General features: G+C 46.8%; 2 protein-coding genes and 1 long non-coding RNA gene across 22 annotated transcripts in view; 1 reads left to right on the top strand and 2 right to left on the bottom strand.

Moving 5' to 3' along the window:
• USP35 (ubiquitin specific peptidase 35) overlaps window positions 1-10,926 on the bottom strand; it is a 29,936-nt gene extending 19,010 nt beyond the window's left edge. Inside the window, exons 1-2 of one of the 9 annotated variants that reach the window (XM_080374788.1) lie at window positions 10,061-10,119; window positions 169-240 (exon numbers count right to left, since the gene is read on the bottom strand). In XM_080374788.1, the coding sequence (XP_080230914.1) occupies window positions 169-210 (42 nt within the window). In that variant the 5' untranslated portion in view covers window positions 211-240; window positions 10,061-10,119. The other 8 variants (XM_080374795.1, XM_080374794.1, XM_080374793.1 and 5 more) reach the window with 8 other exon arrangements.
• Window positions 10,166-25,169, top strand: KCTD21 (potassium channel tetramerization domain containing 21). Of its 12 annotated transcripts, XM_080374828.1 has the most exons (6): window positions 10,178-10,282; window positions 11,877-12,005; window positions 12,584-12,706; window positions 12,794-12,873; window positions 12,972-13,060; window positions 19,263-25,169. In XM_080374828.1, the coding sequence occupies exon 6, from the start codon at window positions 19,293-19,295 to the stop codon at window positions 20,073-20,075; it is 783 nt and encodes a 260-aa protein (XP_080230954.1). In that variant the 5' UTR covers window positions 10,178-10,282; window positions 11,877-12,005; window positions 12,584-12,706; window positions 12,794-12,873; window positions 12,972-13,060; window positions 19,263-19,292; the 3' UTR covers window positions 20,076-25,169. The 12 variants fall into 12 exon arrangements, with proteins under 12 accessions (XP_080230950.1, XP_080230954.1, XP_080230959.1 ...); XM_080374833.1 differs by lacking the exon at window positions 12,584-12,706; XM_080374831.1 differs by lacking the exon at window positions 12,972-13,060.
• On the bottom strand, window positions 22,417-27,665 carry LOC308058680. Its single transcript, XR_013925930.1, has 2 exons — window positions 25,998-27,665; window positions 22,417-25,311 (listed from the first exon to the last, which is right to left on the bottom strand). It is a non-coding gene; the product is annotated as an uncharacterized lncRNA (long non-coding RNA).
• Window positions 27,666-27,778: the final 113 nt, after the last annotated feature.

Below are 27,778 nucleotides of genomic sequence, written 5' to 3'. Positions count from 1 at the left end.
AGGAGAAAGTACTTAAAAAACCCCAAAGGATTTCCCTGGAAATGCTCAGAACAACATTTATAACCAGGTGTCAGGTGCACTACTGCACAAGAAACCCTGTTACAGAGTGATAAAATTAGATAGCCAGGATTTCCTAAAACATGTTACAGGGACTATATAAAGACTCACCCACAGCAGGTCCCCCCAGTGCGATGTGCTGCACAAATACATGTTTGGAGAACATCCCTTCCTGCCTATAGCCTGAAACGATCCATGTGGGAGAGAGAAGGAAGGCACGTATCATCTTTGTTACCTAAATGAGGAATCAAGGCAGTACAGATCCATCCAGGCTCATGTGTGTCTGACCAGAAGACTAATCACCACCGTTTGGTTCCTCAGTTTCCTAATCTGAGAAATGAGGACAACGTGCAGCAATTCCTAGTGGGGTTGGCTGGAACTTCCTTCATTAGCGCTTAGAAAGCATTTGAAGCTTTTCAAGTGGGTAGTGTTATATTAACAAAAAAAATGTATGCACAGGTAGTATGTACTCCAGGTATGTTTTTCACAGATAACATCCAGGAGGGACCTCAGACAATGCCCTCCAAGGACCATCTCATCCCTGGAGTAAGCCAGAATGTACCTTCTCTCCTGGTAGACAGCTGCTTGCATGAGGAAAACCCATGCCAGATACAAACCTCAAGTTCTGGCTCACAGCAGCTTGGCTGGGAAGCCTTCTCACTTGACCAAAATCCACCTCTTCCCACCACTGCTTCCCCCACAATCTCACAGGATGAAAACAACCATGATATATGCATGGCCACCTCCCCATCCAGCGATGATGGCAGCCTAGGCTGCAATGTCTTTCCAGGCACCACGATGGCCTTTCTGTCCCCTGCCTGTTGACTCATAAGGTCCTGTGTTCCTGTGCTGGATTTATTTTTCCCCATCAAGCATCACTGCTGCTTTCCCTGCAACAAGCTATGGCAGAGCTGATGCTCCTCATTGGACTCTTGAGGGACCAGCATACAATAAACCAGTGACAAATGAGGACAAGGTAAGAAGAGAGAATAAAAGCCCACAGGTAATGTATTTTCACCGCAAACTGAGGGTACCACAGCGACAGCAAAGGCTAAAAGCCAACCTGGAGAGCAGATGGGGCTTGCAGACAGACCAGAAATCAGGAGGAGCAGTTGTCCTAGCTGTAGGTCAGTGGTCATCTTGGCCATACAGAGACTGGCACAGACCTGCAGTCAAGCTGGTACCCCCTTCACCTCCTCTCTACAGCTTCACAGCCTGAACCATGACACCCCAAACATCTGGCAGATAGATAAGTTACCAGGAAGAGACAGGAGGATCTACAGTGCTCACTCGTTGCGTCTCACCAGTACGTGATTACTTCCCTGGAGCAATCCATGTGGAGTGTGGCACAGCACTGTGGAAACATCACACAGGCAGGACGACCAAATCATGGCCACAGACCTTTTAGATCTAACCCCACAAATCACCACAGTCCACAGCCCACCAGTGTATGCGGTGTTGGGTGGCTCCCTGCCCCTCTTGGCGGTGATGGTGGTCCACTGCTGTTCCCAGTATGACTGGGCTTTTAGCCACTTCAGCATTGCCAAACTCCACCCAGATTTTCCATGCAAAGAGTCTACCTCTGCCTGAATTTTGAGATGAACTTGCAGTTTACATACTGAAAGGGCTTGGTTCTTTCTCAGGCTGATCACAGAAGGGGACATGAAGATGGATCACCCCAGGCTTGCTGCCTCTCCAGGTCTCATCTAACGTACTGTGGCGGGGACAAGGCTGAAACCAGCTCCCCATGTAGACAACAGACAAACAAGTGCCAATGGAGAGTATCCAAGGACTGTAAAGGCAAAGCATCTTCCTCATCGAGAAACGTTGTAGTGTCTGATACTGACATTAGGACCTCAAAGACCCACAGGGAGAACCACCTGAGTTGAGCTTGTGGTGGAGGGTCCATGCTGTCCTCACCAACGAAGGACTTTTCAGTACAAGGCTGCGCTGCAGCTAACACAGTCCCACCTACATCTGTCCAGCTGCCCCGGTGCCAGCAGGAGGGAACACACAGCCCGTGTTTCTGTTGTGTATCGGGGTATGCTAAGCTGCTCCCTGGGCATGGGCCAGACAAAGCCAGGGTAGAGGATGTTAGCCAGGGAGCCCCTAAGGAGTCATTTACAATATATATGACAATCTTAGAACGATATTAAAACAGCACTCATGTTGCTTTGTAACACATAACAATAAATATTGCAGTCTCAAAACGACGCTAAAAAAGCGTTCTACACTAAAAGATCATTCACGTTCCAAAGGTTAGGAATTAAGATGGCTAATTCCACCCCAGCACAGCCCCAGACGCTTCCAGAGAGGTATTATGGAAAGGATCTCATATTAACTTTTTTTTTCTCTCCCCACGCCAGGACCTGCCTGGAGAATGAATCAGGGTTTGCAGTGAAGGAGACCGTTGCCTGTAAGATCACTGTCTCGTTTGTTGTGGAAATTGGAATTGTGTCATAAATAACCCAGGGAGCTGCAGGAGAGGGAAGGGCAGTTCCATTGCTGGGCAGCCAAATGCTGCCTTGGAGACCTGATCCCTGGCTCTCTGTTTAATACTCAGATAAAGAGACTAAATGCTCAGATAATCAGGCTTCTATAATGAGTCCTCCTGAAGTGGGACAACCTTTCTGCACTTCATCTTCCTCACTGGCAGTAAGAAGTCACAGACAAGTTGGGAGGATCAGCTCATTCCTGCTGGTGAAGAGAACCAAGTTCCTGGAGCACACAAGGATGCTGCAGAAGGTCAAAGTGTTAATTATTAATCTGCAGAACTGCTTTGAGGTTCCCATCTGTTCTGTAGCTCACATAAAACAGAAAGTACACAATATGAGCTTTGCAGCGAAAGAGAAAAATATGCCACGAAATGGCAAAACTGTTCTGCTCCCCTGGTGGACAGCTGGCAGGAGCAACGTGGGTAAAATCACAGAACCAGGAGGGAAGGGACCTTGGGAGGTCTCTAGTCCAACCCCTGCACAAAGCTGAAATCAAACCAAGCTGCTCAGGGCTTTGTCTGTTTAGACCTTAAAAACATCCCAGGATGGAGATCATGCAACCACCCTGGACCACCTGCCCCAGTGCCTAATCAGCTCATAGTGGAAGTTTTTCCTTATTTCCATTTGGAAGCCCTTGTTTCAATTTACGTCTGTTTCTTCTCACTCTCCTGCCATGCCATGCACTGCTGTGAAAAGCCTGGCTCTACCTCCTGAATAATGTCCTTGTAGGCATCGGGGGGGTGGGGGGTGGGGGTGTGTGTGCTGCTGCTACCAGTCAGTCCCCAGCCTTCACCAGTGCAAGGGCTTAGTCCACGCTGGGTTAGTCCATCCCACGTCCATCCCTGCTCGGTGAGCCCATCCCAAGTGCAGGACTTTGTCTTTGTCCTTGTTGAATTCTACAAGGTTCTTGTCAGCCCCAGCCTGTCCTGGTCCTCCTCTACAGCAGCCCTGCCCTCAAGCGTATTGACTGTTCCCCCAAGTTTGGTGTCACTCACAAATGCGATGAGGTGAATTCCATCTCCTCCTCCAGGTTGTTGATAAAAATATTAAAAAGGGAAAGTTCCAGGATAGTTCCAGCCCATTTCCTACCCAAGTAGAAGTCCACCCATCTAGACTGCAGGTTTTTTTGTGTCTTTGATACACGGATGCTGCGGGACATCATCTCAAAAGCCTTACTGAAGTCAAAGAAGACAAAATCCACAGTCTCCCTTCATTCACAGATCTACCAGTCCATCCTTAAAGGCCATCACATAGATCAAGCATGATTCACCTTTGGTAAGTGAATGCTGATCATTCCCAGTCACCTCCTCCTTCATGTGCCCACACACAGCTTCCAAGAGGATGTGCTCTATGATCATCCCAAGAACCAAAGGGAGGTCAACAGAAGTAGGTTCTCAGATAACCCTTCCTGATTTTCTGAAGATGTGCTAGAGAGGGAGATGTGCTTTGGAAGAGGGAGGGATGTCTTCCGTTTCATCCTTGTCACGCAGATGTTCAGACCTACAAAACTGTCCTGAGGACACTCTCTGTTCCACCTGGCAGATCAACAGGTGTTGATGGCATTGGGTACCACACGCTCCATTCGCAAACACACACCAGGGTCCACAGTGCTTTTGCCCCTGCCCCCTCAAAATAAAAGGGTGCTGTGAAAAAGAGCAGCCCTGGCTCCAGACTTGAATTCCATCTAAAGCCACAAATAAAATGAAGTATTTCATCAACATTTGCAATAGGTGTTGCTGACCATGAGATGTGTCCCTGCAAGGACAGATACCCAACCATGCTCTAGAAAGCAAAGTAGGAAAGGAGATTTAAGCAAAAAAGCAGCATCGACCAGCTTGGCTTCACTCTCCAAACAAAGTAAACTGAAAAAAAAAAAGCCAAACCCCGGCCTCAAGATGAAAAGTCACCTTGGGCTTTGCTTGGCTCTAATCTTCATAATCTGTACTGTTCAGAGGCATCCTTAAATTTTTCTTCTGTCTGTGTCTTTTCCTTAATTAGGATTCATTTCAATTGAAGTTTCTCCAATTACTTCTAAATCAGTTCATTCCCCTGTCCCTGCCAGCAGCAGATTTCCTGCAAAGGCTCCTTAGTATATTTTTCCAGAATGCAATATCAGTTCCCACACCCCAAATCTTACAAAGCTCTGAAAACATAGACCTGAGATGTATCTTACCTTTAGGAAATCCTGGCAATAAATTCAGCACATTTCCTACAACAGTATCACATACTGTTTGATGAATACCACTAAGGGAGAAAAAAATCCCACCATCCAAACACAGACTGATAAATGACATAATTTGCTTCTTACAAAGAAAAAGAAATCATGATGTACTTCCCTGAATTCTCTGGAGATTTTGAAGTAGAGAAACCAGATTCACCTTTTATTGTCCTTAAGTCCTGCTGAAATGGTTCCTTTCATGTCAGCCAAGACATTACTGTTATTCTTGCTGCATCCTCCAGGCAGCCAGGCAATTAGGGCTCAATCCTGCAGCATGCTGAGCTGCTGCAGGGTGGAAGGCAGCGCACCCCGTGCCTTGCTAGAGCACAAAATACTGCGCAAAAAATACTGTATTCTCTAAAATTTCTACAAAATTTGCCATTTGGCATACTTCTTCAAAGGACCAGCCCTTGCTGTATCACAGCTCTCTAGATCTGTCTTCCAGGAACATCAAAGGAATTGTGTCCGAATGATTATTACTTTTTTTGCAGGGAACAAATGTTCTTTTAATTCATAGGCAAAGGGGATTTTTTTTTTTTTTTGGTCCAAAGTACCTACCTGCTCACCCAGCCAAGAAGGGGAAATTACAGCCTGCAGCTCATCATTACCACATCCGATCAATACAGCCTGACCCGCAGGTATTGGACAGTCACAGTCATCCTTATCACTCCCCTATGACTGTTTTTCTAAAAGGCTCAAAAGCCCTCTAAATAACTAGGAAGAAACAGCAATTTCCCTACAGAGTTGGAAATCATCAAACAAAGGCCGGTGCTGGGCCCTCACCCATGTACTGCACCTCCTGCCACTGCCTCCCCGTGATCTAGTGTAATTTATACATCTGGTTATACTCTTCATTTCGTTGAGATCTAGTTCTTCTGACTGAATAACCCTAATTAATGTCAGCGATGTGATTCCATTCCAACGATCTTCTGTGTATGCATCAAGCAGTCGCAGCAATTTAATGCTCTGGTTTCTATCTTGAGTCCTCCCAATGACACAATTGCTGCTTCTCCCTTTACTTCTCTCTTAATTATTTCACATCCAGCTATTCTTTATTCTCTGAAGCCTCAGCCTCCCTTATATGTTATTTGCACCGTAATAATGCCTGGAGGCTTCAACTGAAATAGAGCCCGCTGGCCTACAAACGGTGTCTGTGGGAATACACACAAGGGAGTAACTCTCTCACTTAAGCGACACAGCAGACATCATTCACGCTGCTGCAGCCGTACGAAATACCGAGGCATATCCAAGCCAAACCATTTGCTCAAGGAGATGCAATAGGTCGTGGCAGAGCCAGCAGCCAAACCTGCAAATATATTAACAGCAATGCTCCACCTCACTTTGCTCGCTTCAGCTGCTATCCCAGTTGCACCCAGGCAAGCACCATGGCAGAGCAGAGGATCAGGTCTGTTTTCACGAGATCTGGGTAGAAACTCAGAGCAAATAAATGCAGAAAAATCCAGTTAAATACCCCTTTGGAATCAGAAGTGAGACCCTACCCCTCTGCAGTCGTAAGAGGGAAAAACTGCCAGCACAGAAGCCCAGCCAAATTTTTTTGCATGTAATTATAATCCGCCTTTCTACATTCACCTTCTTTTTTCAAGGAGATCACATATTCTTCGCTCTCTGTCCCAAACTGCTTTCCAGTGACAGATTGCGCTTGTGTTGCACGTCTCCTACTCACTAGAGCTAATTACTCCTGGCTGGCAAGGCTCTTCGTGCTTTCCTGTCCTCTGCTGCGCTGAATCAGAACCGCCCTTTAGTACCACCCCGATGGAGATCCCCCTCCAGCCACGGGCAGCAGCAGATTTGGAGCAGGAGGTTGTCCCCACGCTCTGCAGGATCTTCCACCCTGCTCAGCAGCTTTCTGTCCCCTCTGGAGAGTGAAGATTTATTTGCTCATCACCACCCAGCTGGACTGTTGCATTTTGTGTGGCTTTGCTGTACATCAGGAGCTCCACCCTGGGAACAGCGTGTTTCTCTCCTGTGGCCTCACAACTTTTCTAAGGGTTCCCTAAAAAGTAACTAACCAAAAGACACCTACTTGCAATCAGCCTAAATTTACCATGTAGTAGTCCCTTCCTTTACTAAAATCTGTTGATGTTTTTGACCCACAGACCACTGCAGACCCTTTTCCTTTCTTCTGCTGTACCACAGATGTAAGCAGTCCTTTTTCCTCTAAAACATTATAGATATGTTCGACCGTACCATACAATTCTATCGGTCATCTCCAAGTAACCTACCACAGCCTTAATTCATGGACAACAGTGCTGGGCTGGCTGCCCCACCTGACCCCATCTATCTTAGCTACCCTGCTTTCTTATTTATTTCTCCAGTGCTTCTTCTTTGATCCCTTTGGTGCACACAGATCCCCCAGTCTCTTCTCTTGCTCTGTGTCTTTTGCTGTTAGGCACCCAGTCATTTAAAAAAAAAAAAAAAAGGCTTTGGCTGGATGTCAAAGCGATCAGTGCAGTAATATCAAATAAACCCCAAGGCTCTAAAAATCCCCTCTTTCTCCAGATGACTCCTCGCAGCTCCGTTCCTCCCCTCAGGTCAACAGCTACACACACGTATCTCTAATACCTACCTGTATCCTTTCCTAATAAAGCATCTCAGAACCATCGCTAGCATATTATCAGCTGTCCTGGTATGGATGCAGAAAGCAAGACACAAGGAATTCAATTCCTCTCTCCCATTGCCTTGAAAACCAGCCGCAGAGAAAGGCACGTAAGGCAGGACTTGCTCTACCCACCAGACCCACAGTGACAAACCGCTGGCTCTGTGGCTAAGCCCAGCACCAACCACAGACAAAAATAACCCACCCCGCTTGCTTTTCAATTTTCCAAATATATTTCGCATTGGATGCCAAAAAGCTTTGTCCTGCCCACGCTAGGTAAGTTTTTCCCAGGATGGTCACTCCTCCTCACATTCCCCAGATGAAGATATCTTGCGTTTCTTCCTCCAAAAGCTTTCTGCTCTCCTCCTTAGCAGAGCTCTCAGCCAAGGCTGTGCTACCCTACTTTCATGGGGCTTTACACTAGGAGCGCCCAGATCCCGCACTGACCTTCAGACCAACGTCCTTTCTATCATCCTCCCTGGAGACTGTAAATACATCTACTCCGGAAAGCTGGTTGTTTTCTCGAAGGTATTTATAGCATTAACATCCCTCGCCTTTCTTCAGATTTCTGTCTGCTTTTGTCTGTGTATAGAAATTAAACCCCTGGATATAGCCCAAGGAAAAAGCATGCCCTGTTCACCAAAGCATATTGGACCAAGGGCCGACACTGTTGATGCTGGCTGGGATTCATCAGACGCTGCCTGACTGCTTGGAGATACAGAGATCTCCAATTTATTGGTGGTGCCTTCAGGAAAAATGACACTCATCTGAGACTTCGGATTCCCTCCAGCCCCTAACACATTTGACTTTGCATCAGTGCCAATCCAGAAACCAGGAAGATGGAGTTGGACCATGACAAACTTTACAGACTCCATCACAAAGATGCCCAGGGCATTTCGAACCCCCTCCCCAGGCACAAGTCAGCCCATGCTACATCCTTTCAGTCTGAGGCAGGACGTGCAGCTGAAACTTCACTGCCATGAGTCCTGTGACACAAACACAGCAGGGTGTAGCTGAGTTCCCAAAGCATTTTGAAAACCTCATGGAAGTAGCAAATATTCCAACATCTGCTTTTATCCTTTGGTAACACCTGCGAAGTCCAAGCCAGGGCAGTTTTAACCTGAAAGGGCGTTGGATCTGGACTGCTCTGAATCTGACCCTCACATTTAGGGTCTTTTGGCTCCCTGTGGGATGGGTACATCCCTGGGTGAATCTCCCCATGTCAGCTTCCCTGAGGAAAACCTGAGCCCATCTTGGCCAGTTTCTCCTAACAAGATGCTGCCTTGTAAACAGCTTTGCAAAGCCCTGCAGGCACCGAGGGAGTGCACACACACCCACTTGCCAATGCCGTCCAGAGCATCCCCCTGTAGCCTGACCCCCCAACACCCAAATCCTCAAGCATCCCTCCTCCAGGGTTCCCTCCTGCATTCTGACCACAGAGCATCCCTCTCTCTGAGCATTGCTCTGGGAATCCCAAATCCCAAATCCTGGGCCTCTCTCCTGATTCCCTCCTCTGAGCACCCCTTCACTGTGATTCCTTCCTGCATCTTGAGCTTCCGAGCAGCCCTTACTCCAACCGTCTCTCCGCATACCTCCCTCCAAGCCCTCTTCAAGATCCCTCCAAGCATCCCTCGCAAGAATCCCTCCTGCACCCCTTCCCCTGAGCATCCCAGCTCTTAAGAACCCTGACTGCATCCTGACCCCCAAGCACCCCTTACTCCCAGCTGCTTTCTGTGACCTGGGCACTGAACATCCCTCCTGCATTGCTACCCCGAGGATCCCTCCTGCTTCCTGACCCCTGAACCACCTCCTGCATCCCTCCCACCAAGCATCCCTCCTTCTAAGCATCCGTTCTGCACCACTTCATCCTGCACCCCTTCCTCCAAACATCCCTCCAGCATCCCAACCCCTGAGCATCCCAACCCAGAGCATCCTAACCCCTGAGCATCCCTCCTGCTTCTCTTCCCTTGAGCATCCCTCCCTTTGAGCACACCTCCTGCACCCCTTTCCCTAAGAATTCCCTTCTGCAGCCTGATCCCTGAACACCCCTTCTGCATCCCTTCCCCAAAACTTCCCTCCTGCATCCCTCACCCCGAGCATCCCTCCTGCACCCCTTTGCCCAATCACCCCTCCTTCATCCCTTCCACCGAGCATCCCTCCTGCATCCCCTTCTCCAAGACTTCCCTCCTGCATCCCTCAGCCCAAGCACCCCTCCTGCACCCCTTCCACCAGGCATCCCTCCTGCATCCCGACCCCTGAGCATCCCTCCCACATCCCCTTCCCCAAGACTTCCCTCCTGCATCCCAACCCCCGAGCATCCCTCCTGCATCCCTTTTCCCGAGCATCCCTCCCTCATCCCTCACCCCGACCCCTCCTCCTGCACCCCTCATCCCAACCACCCCTCCTGCACCCCTCATCCCGACCTGCATCCTTTCTGCCGAGCATGCCTCCTGCACCCCTTCCCCCGAGCATCCCCCCTGCATCCCGACCCCCAAGACCTCACTCCTGCATCCCTCACCCCGAGCACCCCTCCCGCATCCCTCCCCGAGCACCCCTCCTGCATCACTTTTCCCGACCACCCCTCCCGCATCCCTCCCCGAGCATCCCTCCCGCACCCTCCCTCCCATCCCACCAGCCCCCTCCGACACCTCCTTTCCTCCCTCCCCGCGTTACCTCCCGCCGGGGCCGTGCCGTGCCGTGCCGTGCCCGCAGGCTGCGGGGTGTCCGGCTGCGAGCCGCAATCCTGCGGGCAGGGCCGAGGGCGGCGGCGAACTACAACTCCCAGCGGGGCCGGGCCGGGCCGTTCCGCGCCGCGCCCCCCGCTTCCTCCCCCCGCCGCCTCCGCCTCCCGTGCGCCCGGCGAGCGGCGGGGCCCGGCGGCTGGAGGGGGCGCAGGTGGGTCCGCGGCGGGGATGGGGGGGGGGGAGCCCGGCGGGCGGCTGTGGGAAGGGCTGGGGTCACCCCACCGTAACCCAACCCCCCCACGCCGCCATGGGGAAACTGAGGCACGGGGTGGGGGTGGGGGCGGCCGGGTTGCTGCGCGGCTGCTGCGCGGGGAAGCGCAGTGGGATGCGGGGGGGGCGGGCGATCCCCCGCTCTGGGGTTATTTTTTTAGTATTTTAAGCTAATTGCGTCGTGCGAACGCCTGGCTGGGCAGGGAGGAGCCATACCTCTGCTTCCCCTTCACAGGGTGAGGCTCAGCGCCACTCTGCAAACTTTGCCTCCCCCCCACCCCCACCCCCCTTTCAATGAAACATCCCCGAAAATAAAACGTTTACAGCACTTCAGCACATCCAGGCCCTGCATGCCCACACCCAGGGCCGGCTCTGCATCCCGCCGAGCTGCAGCCAGCCCCAGCTGGGTGATGTGCGTAAGCTGCGCCCCACGGAGGGTCTCATTCTGCCTGGCACCTACCTTGGTGGTGGTGGTTCCGAGTGCTTTTTGCCAGCGTGCAGCTGCATCCGTGCTGGCAATTAGCCACTGTGTAATTGCAGGGGCGCCCTGGAAGTGACGGTGTCGGCGGGAGATGGGGTGGGAAGCTGGATTGCTGAACCACCCTGCCTGTGCAGCAAGCTGTACGCAGGTGGTGGTCTGCCACGTGTGTGGATGAAGTGGTCCAGGGAGGAAATAAAAAGAGTATCTGGAAGATACACCAAGGATGCCAAGTGATGCTCATGTGGATGCTTAGGCAGGACATTAGAAACCGGTGAAAACCTCTGCTGAGGCCGGCGTTAAATTAGTATATTGGACTGCACAAAGGGTGACATCAGCTGTTTGGAAGGAAAAGTGATGTGCCCACTGCCGTGAGACCCCAAACGGGCTCCCTCCTTGTAGCCAGTGGCAGTGCCCTCCTGGCAGTCGGCTTGGCAGCCCCTGAGCCCACGGGTGTCAGAGGCCACGCCAGGAGAGCACCGAGCACCGCAGCACTTTGGCTTTTTTCCTCCAAACCTCCTCGCTGCTGCTGTATCTCTCTGGCTTTGCGCTCCCTCTCCCCCTCCATCTTGTCTGCTGCCCTTCTCGTTCAGTACAGTGAACCTTCATTTCATTCTCCTCCTCCCCGCCGTGCGCCACTGTGTTCAGTCCTTTTCTCTCAGGAGGAAGCTGACCTTTGTTTTATATTGCTCCTTCCTCTTACTAGCTGAGCACCCACTCTTACTTCCCTGCTGCTGTCTCCCTGCCCTCATCTCTTTATTGCTTAAGTTCAGCATCTGCAGAGAGCTGGATGTGCAGCCTTTTGCATTCACCTACATCCCTAAGGAAGCAGCCCAGGAGATGCTCAAAGGGCGTCAAGGTGCCGGTGTGGGAAGGGACAAACACACAGCATCACACTCACAACCGACCAGGGATGTTATGAAACTCCTGTTCACACTTTCCCGTCATTCGTGCGTCTCGTTGGCAGAGGAGCGTTTCTGTGTCTAACAAAGCACGGTTAGAAAATTAAATATACAAAAATATAAATGACTGGCAGCTAAGCCGTTGCTCTCCAAAGGTGGATAGTCAGCGTGGTAAGACAGCGAGAAGGGAAGGGTGAGCCCCGTCGTTTCCTGCCTCGCGCCTGCTGGGAATTGGAGTCCCTTCCCAGAGCTTGTCACCCGTGTCCCCTGCGTCAGCCTCAGGGGTGAGTGGCCTTTCCCCAAACGCCAGCTGGAAATTTCCAGAGCACCTCAGCAGTCCTGAAACAAAAAGCAGCCGCTTCCCCCCCATGGGTGCTGCATTTCGGGATATTTTGCTCCTGGCAGACATACCACATTCTGCTTCACCTACTGAATTTTAAGCCTCTGAATACAGTGGGATTTTCTATATTTATTGCAAAGGTTTATATTAAACTAGTGTCCAAAATTAGGTGGGTCTGTCCTGCAGCAATGGGTTTTCTTTAAGATTACTATAAATAAGCATATAGGGTGTAGAAACCATATTGCAAATGTTTAACCTTCTATAATTGAGGATGAGCTGAGCTAAGTAAATGTGCATCCGGAATACATGAAGGAAGGGTGAGTCTGTCCTTGAGATGGATTTTATCCCAAATCCTTCCTTAAACTCAGCTCTCGATGCCTGCCGGCTGCTGCTGGCTAGGTAAGTGGTCAGCTGAGTTTTCTTTTTTATTTTAATCCCCTATACTATTTATTTTGTTTCTGCCCTCCCTTTGTTGTTCTTTTATTATTATTTTTCTCCTGTCTTTCACGGGGTAACATCTAGGCTTCAGACTGACTCGTCTATAGTCCCCGTAACAGCTGAGGCACAAACTTCTAGCTGAGGGTCTGGATTTCTTCTGTGAAATCATCCCCTTGAGAAGGGACAAGGCATGAAACGGGTCTGCAGGTAGAGTCACAGCAAGCGCTGTGGGCTGGTGTGCCCAGATCCAGAGTTCACAACTTCCCTGAGTTTTGTTTTTTTCTTTTTTCTCAGGACTCGGGTGTTTTGTAGAAACTGGAATTTCTGCTGCAAACCAAAACGCGACCTTCATCAAGACATGCTGGAGCAAAGTGGTATGTGCTGAGTGTGGGGAATCTGGGGGAAGACCCAGAGCAGAATGAGCATGGTACGGAAAGAAGTCTCCTTGCCTGATCATGTGTTTGCCATTAAGGCACTCTAATGAAGCAGACTGGAGCCCCATCCTGCAAACCACCATCTTCTCCTGCCAAATCACATTTAAAGTCTCCAGCTGCCGTACAGGTGCCTAGATACTACTTTTTTTCATACCTCCTTTTTAGCTGAAATCAATCCTGCCCCTCCCAGTGCAGAATGACTTCCTATAATGCATTGCCTGATCTGTCTCTCGTAACATTTATCCAGCTTTCATCGGCTCTCTTGGGCAATATTCAAAAAGCCAGAGAGGTTTTTAGTCTGGCTGCTCTTCCTGAGGCTTAGCAGAAATAGTCCCCAGCTTGCTTTAATTTTATTGCCACTTAGGCTTCCTTCATTGTGCCAGCTAAATAATTAATTTTTTTTTTTTCTGTATGTGTATTTTGCACTTCATTGTTGCACCTCAGCTATTTTTTAACAAAGCTGCACATATTTCACTGTCTTAAATACAGGTTTCCAAAGTTTGGTTGTGGAGGGATGTTTTATGGGTGTGCTATTGAATGCTACACTATAAAATTAACCAGCAGTGCAATACCTTATGTATAAAATTAAAACCAGGGCAATGACTGTGTAAATGGGCATGTATCACTACGCCTGGCAGCAAAAGACTGTGCTGCTGTCATGGCATCCAGTAACTTCTGTTGCAGGGGATGCTACAACTTTTAGTGCCTTTAATGATATGCGTAAAGGCTTCAGAGGCTGTCATGGTTTAACCCTGGCTGGCAACCCAGCCCCACGCAGGCACTTGCTCTCTCCCCCTCACCCAGAGGGATGGGGAGGAGGATCAGAAAGGAACGTAAACTCCAGGGTTGAGATAAGAACAATTTAATTGGTAAAGCAAAACCCGCGCACGCAAGCAAAGCAAAGCAAGGGACTCATTCACCGCTTCCCCTGGGCAGGCAGGTGTCCGGCCATCCCCAGGGCAGCCGGGCTCCGTCACACGTAACGGGGACTCGGGAAGGCAAACACCATAATGCCAGATGTCCCCCAATTCCTTCTTCTTCCCCCGGTTTATATACGCAGCATGACATCCTATGGTATGGAATATCCCTTTGCCTGGTTTGGGTCACCTCTCCTGGCCGTGTCCCCTCCCAGTTTCCCGTGTCCCTCCAGCCCTCTGGCTGGCAGGGCCCAAGGAACTGAAAAGCCCTTGATTTAGTATAAACATCACCCAGTAACAACTAAAGCCATCAGTGTGCTGTCAGCATTGTTCCCACATCAGAGCCCAAACACAGCACTGTACTAGCCACTAAGAAGAGAATTAACTCTATCCCAGCTGAAACCAGGACAGAGGCCACAAGCAAGTCTGTGGGATGGACTTTGAAAACCCTAACAACACATCATGATCCACTCCTACCAAATTACAGATAATTTGCTTTGATGCCCTGTGTTTAATTAATTTCATTAATGAGATCCTGTGAATGACACTAGGATCAGCCTGTTAACCGTGTCTTAGGCATTGCCTCTGAAATCCCAGAGAACTGATTCATTTTCCTTCCCTGCCATTGCTAAAGTGAAATCTGTGTTTGCAGTTGATTACTGCTGCTTTTCCCAAGCAATATTTCCCCAATAAATACATACTACAATATAGTACAAGTATATATAATACTTGTATTAGGGTTTACTTGTCAAGGAAATTCGGGCATTGCTACACATTTTCCCAAATAAAAATTTGATGTTTTCTTTTCTGATCTGTTCAGTAACTTTTCTCTGCCTTGCTGGTATTTTTAGCTTTGGTTAAACTATTATTAGCTTTATTGCATTAATGTGGAGAGAGTTTTCATCAGATCTTCAGTGAGACTGTTAAACAGAAGCAGGCACACTGCATCTGTTTAGTGTTTCATGAACTTGCTGTTTCAGGGTAGATTATTTTTAACTGAAATGATCTAAGCTATCATTTGTTATCTGAATAAGTAACCTGAAAAATCCTGTTAAAAATTGTCTTTACTATATACCTAGATGTATGTCTTAAGATCCACATCTCTTTGAAAAGCATATAAACATATTTATAACTTTAGACTTCCCATTAAACTGCATTTTCTGGCTAAAAAGAATAGACTACAGCTGTACCTATTTTTCAGAGTGGTTAAATACGTAGTAATATCTGTGCTATTTCTTTACATTTTACCTATATTGGCAAACCATGACTGATGCTTTTTTTTTTTTGGATGATTACTTGTACACTTGTGGGTTTTTGCCAAGTTGGGTGAAACAAGTACTCAGTTAAATTACATATACAGAATTTTATTAGCTAATTAAGATGTTCTTAAATGTGATGAACACATAAGAGGGAAAATAAGCTTATCCAAAACTGTTCTGCATTCAAAATGATAAAGCAAAGGAAGTTTTATGTTAATGGAGGAACTGAGCTGATGGTCATTGATAAGTGAAAACAGGTAGATTTTGTCATTTCACATGCTCGTTCATACCTTCCTGCTGTGTAAGCCCCTGTCACTCTCCCAGGTTCAAACCAATTATTTGCTGAACTAAACTCACAGGGTGGAAATGTTCATGGGTTACAGAAATGGTCTCTATGCATCTGTTGAGGATGCTCCTGTGAGTAAAACCCAAGCTAAAATTTACAAGCCCTGATCAGTTGAAATGCTCAGACAGCAGCTTAAATTCAAGAGTTTGATTTTTCCAAAAAGTTCTCCACTGCTGGTTTCTCTCAATTTACATCAGCTGAAAAGATTGTGACTTTCAGTCAACCATAGGTATTTTTTTCCCCGTGACATTAAATACATCTGTTTTAGAAAGAAAGTTGCATTTAAATACAAGTCACTCTAAAAGCGCAAAATAAATCCTGTGCTCTTTGGCCAAATTCACATCTTCAACTCTCAAATTAGATCTCTAGCTGATCTAATTTGAATGGATTTTGAGTGCTACTTGGGGAACAGCTACATGAAAGGCTTTACTGTAATTCTCTGCTTCCAAGAACCATAACCCAATTCGTACTTGGCCTGGGTGACTGCAGGTTATAGCCACCCATGTCCAAGATCAGATGCTATCTTGATACCTCCTCTTTGCAAAAATGCCACCAAGCAGAAGTAGTTTCCGTGCTGCATCCTTGGAGAACTTTTTATTGCATTAGCAAAGTACCCAGGCCTCATAGACTAGGATAGAGGCTGCAAATGCTGGTTGGTTGAGCAAAGAGAGAAAACGAACAACCCATTTAATTTTAATTTTTATGAGTTTATAAAAAAAATTTCATAAACAAGTTCATAAGAAAAAAGCAGCAAAGATTGACTTTCTTTCCCCAGCTACTGTCAAGTAGCATTAAGTCCAGGTTGATGATGTATCTAGTAGACATATGTGTGCTTATTTGTGCTGTGGTTTGGGGTCTTCTGAGGTTGCCAGACTACCAGATCCATCTTCGTACTATGAAGATACAAACCTGCAAGTAATAGGATGAATTAGGCAAAAGCAGATGATTAACTCGTCATGTGTTGATTCTACTTTATGAAGGACAGCTGTGGAATAGTTATCTTGTAGCCTTATCCATGGGCCGAATGTTTGCATCATTAAATGTTTGAAATTTAGTCCAGTGTGGGGGCAGTGGGGAGGTCCAAACTAAAAGCAAACTGGTGTCCTGGGAGACTGAAATCCAGCCTGTATGGGTCTGTAGACTGCAGAATAGCCATAAGCAGAATAGGCTGGTCAGGGCATGTATTTGGGCAGCGTCCAGAGGTGCGAGAGGAGCAGAGCCCACGCAGGGAGGGAGTAATGCAGTGTCTGCCAAGTGCTGTGCTAGTACTCCCACAACTCTTCCAACAACAGAGCTAAAGCTTGGTCAAATTCCTGATGCTGTTCCTGGCAGCATAGACATGGTCTTCAGCTTTGAAGAGCTCATGTTACTGCCATATTTTGTTGGCAGCCTCCCTTTTGAGACTGCTGATAAAGAAACCAGTTACAAGATATTTTACCATTATCGGTTCAGACTGGACTGAGATGTCTGTCTCTCATTCAGCTTACACAGCCAGTGAGTCATTGGATCAGAATAAACCTAGGGTGGATGTTCAGTTTGAAATGAAAATCTCTATCTTCGGACCATCTAGTGGTGTTTAGGTCATGACTCTGGACAACAGGCTTTGCCAAGTGAAGCCTGTCACATCAAGGGAAACACCTCATTCTGCACCTGGCTAAGGCTGGCAGAGAGCACAAGAAAACTACTCCCATGCGTAAATAAGCAGGCTCGGGCTGAAAAATCTGAAAACATGACCTATGAAGAAAGAACAGAAAAATCTGGGTTGTTTAGTCTAAAGCAGCCTGAGGGGTAGCAGAGCTGGGAAGCATCAAACATTGCCTTTGGGGCCACCATTAGTCCTGCTTCTGTAGGCTGTGTTATTTGCAGGAAGATTCAGGGAACGCTTCTGTTTGATGAAACTTGAAAAAAAGTAAAATCAATTTTAGGCTGTTTTTTGAATGTCAGATTGTGCTTGTAGCAATGCTCTTACAGACATATTGCAAGCTCTTAGGGGGCAAAATACATGGCAGCCGCTCGTACTACAGAATTAGAGCAGTTGAAGCCTCTATATGATCGGTTTTAAACTTGAAATTGGGTAGAGGTCTTCAAGAGCGGGAAGTACGCTGAGACTACAGTGCTAAGGGGGGGTTAGCACTAGAATAAATATTTTTTCTAGGATTTATTTGGCTGAGGTTAGTCACAACGATGGTCTTTGGTGATGGGCGTAGGCAGGGTATTGGGCTAGTCTACACATGCATCTTTATTTTCCAGTTTTGGTGGCTGTGCGGGATGAAGGGATACACAGGCAAAGCATTCAGTGCATTTAGAGAACTGCTTCTTTCTATTCTTCACTGACACACTGTGTGCTAAGGGCTAAAGCGAGCCAAAGAACAGAGTGGAATGTTAGTCTTAAACTAGAAGTGAAATACAGATTCTCCTTTGACCTGTTCATTAGCTGCCCTAGGTTGGGTGAGTTTTTCATGGCAAAATGTCCTTGCAGTCTAGAGGAGTATTTAAGGGTGCCATTAACACTATTATTTGGGGTTTAGAAGCCATAAAAGAATTTATATTCCAGCACAAGACTACATTCTTCAGATCTGTATTTTGCTGTGACTCTGGAGCTGATGATAGCGTTGTAGTGTCTAAGATTATTCCATGACCAGTTAGGAAAATGCCTGCATTTAAGTTTAATTAAGGGAGCTGTTCGGCAGCTTTCTGTTGAATGACTGTTGTTACTACAGCAAAAGCTACCTCCTACATCTGCAAGCAAACGCCGATGGGTTTCCTGCAGATTAAGTCAACAGTAAAATTGGGAATGAACTGTTGATTGATTTGGATTCAGCAAACAAGGAAAAAAGAGATTTGCAGGTCTGTGGCTAGCAGGAATGGGGGCCCAGCCTTTCAAGGCAGCTGAGACGATCTGCAATGGAAAGGGCTACATAGCTCCTTCCTCTTCCCTTGCACCAGCCCTGGCTTTCGTCTGGTTCCAAGATGTGGCAGAAACATATCCTGAATAGAAAATGATGGGGTTTCTCCCTAAAGTGGCTCACTGTGGGGTCAGATGAGTGCCAGGGCTGGCATAAGGGAGGAGGTGGAGGGCGAAAGGAGGTATGTCCCTTCCAGAGGCAGTGATGTTTAGCTGCTCTATAAAATCACATCCTCCATTCATCTCAGCTGATTGCAGAGGAGCTGTGTGGAAACTACGTCAACTGGGATATGGCCCAAATTAATTAAGAAATGTTTTCTAAGGTAAAGCACATTGGAAGGAGAAAGCCTGGTGGTTTTTTTTACTGAATGGAACCACAGACTGTTGCATGCTTAACAGCCTGGCTCCTCACTAGGCTGACTGCACTCAAATGTGTGTCAGGGGATTCTGCTGCAACAGCTTTGCTGCTTTAATTGTATCTTCAGGTGCCATGGAAGACGTTGGGATGTGTCTGGTTCTTGTCCTGTCCTTTGTTTTTCCCCCTCTAAATTCTGTATTCATGGGAGAGATGGAATCAGGTGAGCCCAGGACACAACTCTTGCTTTGAAGAGCATGAGTTTACAATCTTAGCGTGATTGTAAAGTTGTGGAAAACTCATGATTTCTGGTACTAAACTGAACTGAACAAAAGTCCTGTTCAAGTCTGTTGGGAATAAAAACATCCTTATGCTTGTTCTCAAGATACAACCTCCAGAAGTAATTGCCCACTTCTGATTTCCATGATGAATTCTTGGCATGTAGTTAACCTTATATATTTAGGACTCTCTGTCGTTGTAGTTTAACCTTTCAAACAACTAAATGCAACTAAATGTGTGGTGTTGGATTTTTATTTTTATTTTTTAGAAGTAGTCCCAGCATTGTGACTTTTCCATCATGTCAGAACCCATCACACTTAATGTTGGAGGAAAACTCTATACCACCTCACTGTCTACCCTGACTAGCTTTCCAGACTCCATGCTGGGGGCCATGTTTAGTGGGAAGATCCCAACCAAGAAGGACAGCCAAGGCAACTGCTTTATTGACAGAGACGGAAAAATCTTCCGCTATATCCTGAATTTCTTACGAACGTCTCACTTGGACCTGCCTGAAGACTTTCAGGAAATGGGCTTACTCCGACGGGAGGTTGATTTTTATCAGATTCAGCCACTGATTGAGGCCTTGCAGGAGAAGGAGGTGGAACTTTCTAAAGCAGAGAAAAATGCCATGCTCAACATCACCCTCGATCAGAAGACCCAGACTGTTCACTTCACCGTCCGAGAAGCACCCCAGATCTACAGCCTGTCTTCTTCCAACATGGAAGTGTTCAGTGCTCATATCTTCTCCACATCATGTCTGTTCCTGAAGCTTCTTGGGTCCAAACTTTACTATTGCTTCAATGGAAACCTCTCTTCAATATCCAGCTACCTGCAAGACCCCAACCATTTGACCTTAGACTGGGTTGCAAGCGTGGAAGGCCTTCCCGAAGAGGAGTACACCAGGCAGAATTTAAAGAGACTCTGGGTGGTGCCAGATAATAAGCAAATCAATAGTTTCCAGGTGTTTGTGGAAGAAGTGCTAAAAATAGCCATGAGTGATGGTTTTTGCATAGATTCTTCTCATCCACATACTTCAGATTTCATGAATAATAAGATTATTCGCCTAATTCGGTACAAGTAGGAATGGCTGTTTATTATGGTGCCAGCATGGAGATAACACAGGTAAAGTGTTTCCCTCTACAACACACTTACAGCCTAATTCAGAATCATGCTTATCTGGATTAAGAGTCACTAACAGGGAGATGATTTTCCTTTAATGCATTTTCCAATACCTTTCAGAATATGTCCGTATTCTAGATAGAGGGAGTATTGTCTAGCACCTGAATTAAGGACTGGTTCTGTCTCTGCCTCCACCTCTGACCTGCTGTACAGCTGTGGGGAAAATCACTTCTGTCCTTCCTACGTTTTCCAGTTGGAAAATGGGAGTGATCCTTAACTTATATTGCAAGGGGATGTCAAGGTTCGGTAATCAAGGTCTGGAATGTCTCTGGAGAACAGATGCAGTGAAAGATGCCATGGAGCTGCAGTGCAGCAGTCAGCCCTGGGAGCACATTCTCCATGTCTTGCCATATCACCTGTGCAGAGCATCCAAGAAGCTTGGCTGGATCCACAGAGAAGCCTCCCCACATGGACTCACTCAATATAGCTGAAAAGGATGGTGTAAACTGCAAACAAGAAGTGGATCAAGGGGATCCTGTCTCTTTGGGTTCAATGAAGGATTTCTGTCACCGTCTGAAGCTGGCTTGGGTTTTTTTCTGAACCCTGTGAGGAAGCCCCTGCTCTGTTCTGCTTTCAGGGAAGCCGTGTTTGAATGACGTGAATGGCATGGGGAATGATCAAGGAAGCCATAGCAGAGAGAATGGCAGTCTTACAAACTGAGAAGATTATGGCTGGTGGGGGAACTTTGCTTTGGATGTTCTTAAAATCTTCACTTTTACATTCCAAAGGCATCCAAGACAACTATTCCTTTTCTTTCTCTTACAATGTTAGTATTTGTCTGGAGGATGCTGCTGAAACTTTCTGAGGCAAAGACAGATTTAGGGGCAGAGGCCCCCAGATACCTTCTAAATGTTTGAGCCTCTTCTGCTTCCTGGACATGGCCTTTTTGGGGGTATGTCTCCCTTCAGCAGTGCCTGGAGTGCATGGGGTGCTCTCTGGGTAGGATGAATTCCATCTGAAAAGACAACATTCCCATCAGGTTATGCCTAATATTTTTCATTACAAAAACAAAGGGTCACTTTTCCTATCCTGGTACATTGAGCCTTTTTTTTTTTTATTACACATCATTGTGAAGCGGTCAGGTGACTAAGCTAGCATTTTGCCTGCTTGCTTGGCTTCAGTGTCAGACTGTCAGAGGTAAGGCAGTGGAAAACCAGAGGTGATGACAATGGTCAAGCTCTTTCTACACACCCAGTCTGTCCTGTAATGAAGATCATAATCCACTAGCTGCATGTTAGCTCTAAATATCATTTGTGCCACATTCAAGGTGGTTCATTCTCAGCTAATTATGTTTAAAAGTATCTTAGCTGTCTTTCCCTAACCAAATTGCTATGTGTGTAAGAGAAACCCTCTGGAACATTTGCTGTCATCTCTAATGAGATAGAAGAGAAAATGCAATAACCAAGTTCTGTATTTAGAATTTTCATGCTTCCAAAAGTTCTTAGCATAGGGCTGCACAGCTCAGTATTGCTCATGTTCTTGTTTCTCAAAGTAACAAGTCTGTCATTGCATTAAGCTGACCTGTGAAGAAGCATAAAAAAGCGTTTTGTTACTTTTGTAAAAAACAGTGAGACAGATGTATTTCTACTGTCCCAAGCTGTAACTGCATGAACAACACAAATCAGCATGCTGAAGGTAAAAATGCACATTCTGCAGCTACTGGCAGCCTGTTACAAACCACTGCCCGTCTGACTTGGGGTTAAACCAGCACGATGTACATGGGACTGTGTTGTTGGGAAGCACTGACTGGGCTTGAAGCCCTCCGAACCATTAAACCTGGCAAGTTTTGTGAATTTTGAGGATTGTAAACAGGATTTTGTGGCCAAATTCCAGCTTGAGTCACCATATTCTTCTAGGTTTAGTTGCATTAGGAAGAACTGAAGAACTCCTTTTTTTCCCCCATTGCTGTCCTGAATTATAATGTGGGAGCAGTCTGTTCCACCGGTTGCTGCAGGCCACTGCCAAAGCAAAGCAACTCCTGTGTGAATCTTATTTCTGACATGAGTTTGTCTGTCAGTTGGACATTCACAGTGATGATCTATGCAGGTAATATGATTATGATCTGTAAAATACCATACATGAATGCTCTTTTATCAAATCTATACCCTGAAACAGATACACCTTTGCTGAATTTATGGTAACAGAGCTCTGGGGGACTGTTGACGGTATTTCTTTTTAACCCGCAACCTAGATTTTAAATGATCTGTAACAGGAGTTCTTGTATGTCAGCACCAAAATAATACTTATCTGTAGTAATTTGTTCCCTGTCAGCTTGAGTTTATCCAAAGGCAAGAGCAATGGGCTTGATTCTCATTTGGAAGGGGGGAAAAGGTCTGATCCACAACCTCTAAAGCTCTTTGCTCCATTCTGTTTCAGCAAAACAAAACTATGCCCTGGGAGACTTGGATCGTTACTGCATTTTCTGGTGAAAGACAAGTAAGAAGAGTCCATAAGAGCACTATGCATAGCTTTATCTAGAGCATTTACTCCTCCCCTTTTCTCCCACCTCCTTTTCTTTTCTTCTGACTGTAGCAGCACCCAAAGTAAAAGCAGTTACACAGTTTCTTTAAAGTCTAAACAAGAAATGAAGAGTGCCCCAACCCAGCCTAGACAGTAACTGGGGTGATTCTGTTGACAGGGAAATACGGGTTTCAATCCCCACAGACTGAGGAGAGAGCTGAACCCAGGTCTTCTGGAGTGCTTTAATCCATCAGTCTATTATGGAAAAGATGGAGGACTTGAATACACGTCTGTCTGTGCTCACGTAACTAAATCAGGCAAAGGTGCAGCCAGCCACAAATCTGTCATTTATTAATATACAAAGAGATGCAAAATATCTCTTCTGTATGCAGAAAGATGCAAAATTTCCAACAAGTGTAAAGACATGAGTGAAGACAGGCTTTGGGAGGAACAGAAAAACTTGAGATACCTCTAAATTGCTAAGCAGAATAAACACCTTTAAGCATGACATACTATTTATAATGCCACAGTCATTCTGCATGCTAATTGAGTAAGTGAAATAAATGGTGAATCACTTGCAATTGCAGTCAGACATATGTTAAACAAATGCAGTTGCTATTTCAAACTACACACCAAGCTAAATTTATAGCTGCTCCCTAATTTTGCAGTCTGTAAGTTGCATTGTAATGGCTGTTTATAGGAATGTTCTTTCTCCAAAGCATTTGTTTGCTTTTTATCTAGATAGCTGACTCTTGTTTACCTTCTTTTTCTGAACCCCAGAGGTGTAACTTGCTTTTGTTTACCAGGCAACAGCATTGGTGATTCTTCTTCTCAAGAGTTTTCCTGAATTAAAGAAAAGCAAACATGCACAAAGCCGTATCAAGTAGAGCACAACCCCTCACTAGTCTTGAAAAGCACTTGGCATTAAGTAGCAGGAACATCTAAAAATTATTTCACTGTTGAGTGGAGTATTCACTCTCAGAACAAACTCATTATTTTCCTGTAAGGGCCTGCGAACAAGGAAAGGATCTAGTGAGGTGTTTTCCCTTACACTTGGAAGGGTGCTTTCTTCCACATCTCAGTGCTTAACTCCTGTTCTGATTCTGCCTTCTCTCCTTCAACACTTTCACATTCAAAATGAGGCTAAGTCCTGCACTTTGTTTTTTCTAAATGGCCTATATGCTGAGAGCACCACTGAACATCAGCAGTGCTAGAGCAGAAAAATACCAGTTAGGGCAGATGATAAACAAGCCATTAGCTGTAGTCTAATGACATTATCAGGTACAGGAATGTGCGTAACACAGTAGGATTTGTTATATGACAGAAAGATTATTATGAAGCATCTTAGTGGAGTCCAGAATCACTCATGGATTTCTCTGTGTTTTCAGGCTTGATAGCTCTTAAATACCTAAAAATGTCTACTTGCAATGAAGGGACTGAAACCATACATAAATATCAAGGTATCTTTGGTTCATGCAGCTGTTAAGGGTCAGCAGGAGTTGGTGGGAAGAGTGTTGCTGCAGGCAATGGTGGGGAAATAAAAGAAATAGGTGTGCAAAGTTGGACCTGAAAGAGTTCACATGTTAAAAAGAAATCCAGGATTCAGAAGGGAGAGAATAAAGAGTCCTGATGTATTCAGGGGGAAAAAACCGGTGAGATAACAATGAAGACAGAAGGAGGCTGCGATTAGAATGACTCACTGGTCCTTTCCAGTTTTAATCTCCTGTTATGATCCTTAGATATTGGTTGTGCCAAGATTTATGTTAGTGATTTGTCAGGAGCAGGCAGCTTTGCTTCAATTTTTATGTGCTTTACATCACCAAACATATGCACTGCTGTAGTTACCATATTTTTACTGGGTTGCCGAGTACAAATTGCTACTTGAGTTCACAGCAGTAAATACCTGTAATCAATCAGATTTATTCCCACTCTAGGAAAGGCTGGTGGGGTCCATATATAAGGTTGACGGGAGTGATAAATATTGCCATCAGCCACAGACTGTGCAAAATAAATCTAGGATCTTCTGATACTTCACGGATAAGTGGAGAAGTTATGAAGAAGACTCCTTTGGGGAGTTTCATTTTTCACCCCATCCCTTTGAACTTGATTTCAGAATTTCAATAGATTTTAGAATATTTAACTGTTGTTCCGTAATGACTCCCGTATCCACACACTGATGGACACAAACATGCAGGGTACAAGCAGTGTTAATATGCGGCCCTGACAGTAAAAGTCTCAATGCAAATTAGTACAGGCTGTCATGCAGATATTTGGTGCAAAAAGGGCTGGACTGAGGATAAATGTGTAGATTATGCTCTCAGATTCACTTGGGAATGACAGTAAAACCCATGCTTTTGAATGAATACTATTTAGAAAGTATCAAATGTTAATTTTTTATTTCTTACCGCTTCCATAGAAAGCCTGTAGGGCTATCATATTTAAAAATCAGGTTGCATTTCTCTGCCTGTAACGTTTCTGTGAACTATTCCTGATATGTGATTTAGAAAACAGTAAATAAAATGTGAATGAAGAAGGAGATGCTCTTGCCGTTTCCTTTCTCTATGGATTTTACACAGTGCATCATTGCAATGCTTACCTAGAGGTCTCTGTGGCTGAGAATTGTAGGAAGCTCCCCAAAAATTACTGCAGCTGTAGAAAACTTGGATGAACAACCCTTCCTAAATAATCAAAACCATTTAAATGTATTAGTTCATTTATGTTTCAAACATTTATAAATGGAGGATTCATTTCTCCAGTGAAAACCCTCCTTAGACCCTAATGCTTTAGCACTATTGAACTTGTTTCTAGTCCCCAAGTTTGAACAAACCATAATATATTGCTGTTGTAAAGGACAGAATTAAGCTTAACATATTATGTATATGATTTCGTGCAGCCCCTACAAGGCACTGTAATTCCTAGACAGATGGCTTGCTGCAAGGAAGTGAAAAGGCATTGCCCTGCATGCACCCGCTCTCCAGGCTGGCAGTTTCTTCCAGGTATTAAAAATTGAGTTTGTTCCTCTGAAAAAGCACTTTATACGTGGAAGCTGACTCAGACCCCAGTGACACTGGTTGGAAGTGGCACCTCCCTGGAGCACAGCTAAGATGGTGTAATTTGAAGTGGCTTCTGCCCAATGCCAGGCAGCCGTCAGCATTGAGAGCTGGCGTAAATTCCCCCATGCTCTTCATGCAAAAATAACTCGTCCACAGATGCTGTTTCTGAGCATGTGAGGAGACACTGGTTCCTGTCCCAAATCAACAGGGTTAAGCCTGTGCTGATGGTCAGCAGCATGGTAGTCTTCCCCACACTACATCACAGAGGGGGTATGCAAAGGAGCATCTGGAGACAGATCCTAAAGGATTACCCAAATTCAGGGTGAGCCAGAGCCTTCCATCTCTTAACCATACCCCAGGGACAAGGGAGTCTCCTGGAAGAAGCAACGGCTGATGTTGAGCCCTGTAGGAACAGCATTTCTCAGCTCTATTAAACACAGAGGATGAAGGGATGGAGTTGGGTGTATGCTCAGGTGATGCCAACCCTGTGTGAGACCAGTAATGATGAACATGGAACGGACATCACAGCCTGTCCCCTCCTTACTGAGATAGGCCACCAGGTGCAGCCCAAGCCCAGCCTGCTGCAAGTATAGCCCCACAGCAGCCTTACATCACCCAACCCAAGCCCACGTCACCCAAGCCCAACAGCACCTAGCTCCATACATGGTCCCACAGCCACCCAACCCCACAACACCCAGGATCACCAATCACACAACCCCACTGCTGGCGCCACACCATCCAACTCCACATCACCCACACCCAATACCACCCAACTCCATACCTGGTCCCACAGCCACCCAACCCAGCTGGTGGTCCCACACCACCCAACACTACATCACCCAGGCCCAATACTACCCAGCTCCATACCTAGTCCTACAGCCACCCAACCCATTGTAACTGAGGCTTACCACCAGCCAAGCCCACATCGTTCAGGCCCCACACCACCCAGCTCCACACCTGGTCTCACAGCCACCCAACCCCACTGCTGGACCCACACCACCCAACACCACATCACCCAGGCCCAACACCACCCAGCTCCACACTAGGTCCCACAGCCACCTGACCCCACTGCTGGCCCAACGCCACCCAACGTGACATCGCTTAGGCCCAATCCCACACAGCTCTATATCTGGTCCTACTGCCACCCAACCCCTTGTAACCCTGGCCCAACACCACACAGTTCCATAGCTGCTCTCACAGCCACCCAACCCTACTGCTGGTCCCACACCACCCAACCCCACAGCACCCTGGCCCAGCACCACCTAGTCCCACATCACCCTCACCCACCACTACCCAACCCCACATCACCCAGGCCTAAGCCCACACAGCTCCATAGCTGATCTCACACCGCCCAACCCCTTGTAACTCAGGCTTACCACCACCCAACAGCACATCACGGAGGCCCACCACCACCCAGCTCCATACCTGGTCCTACACCACCCAACCCCACATAACCCTGGCCTATGACTGCCCAAGCCCACGTTGCTCAGGAACACCACCACTCAACTCCGTACCTGGTCCCACGGCCACCTGACCCAGCTGGTGGTCCCACACCACCCAACCCCACAGCACCCTGACCGAGCACCATAGCTTCTCCCACACCACCCAACCCCTTGTAACTCAGGCTAACCACCACCCAACACCACATCACCCAGGCCCACCACCACTCAGTGCCATACATGCTTGCAAACGTCATCCAGGTCCCATGACCCCCCTGAACACCAAGCCCAAAAGCCCAAGCCCAAAAGCCCAAAAGTCCAGGCCAAATCACCCAAGTCCAAGCCCAAGCCCAAGAGCTCAAATGCCCCAAAGCCCAAATGCCCAAAAGCCCAGGCCCAAGCGCTGAAGCCCAAGCCCAAGAGCTCAAAAGCCCCAAAGTCCAAAAGCCCAGGCCCAAGAGCTCAAAAGCCCAAATGCCCAAAAGCCCAGGCCCAAGCACTGAAATAAGCCCAAGAGCTCAAAATCCCAAATGCCTGATAGCCCAAATGCCCAAAAGGCCAAAAGCCCAGGCCCAAGCCCGAAGTCCAAGCCCAAATGCCCAAAAGCCCAAATGCCCAAGAGCTCAAACGCCCAAGCGCTCATAAGCCCAAAA

The sequence above is a fragment of the Falco punctatus genome, assembly GCF_963210335.1.
Source record: "Falco punctatus genome assembly, chromosome: 2".
Taxonomy (NCBI): domain Eukaryota; kingdom Metazoa; phylum Chordata; class Aves; order Falconiformes; family Falconidae; genus Falco; species Falco punctatus.
Note: the sequence above shows the minus strand (reverse complement) of the source record. Positions and strands in the feature narration are given on the sequence as shown.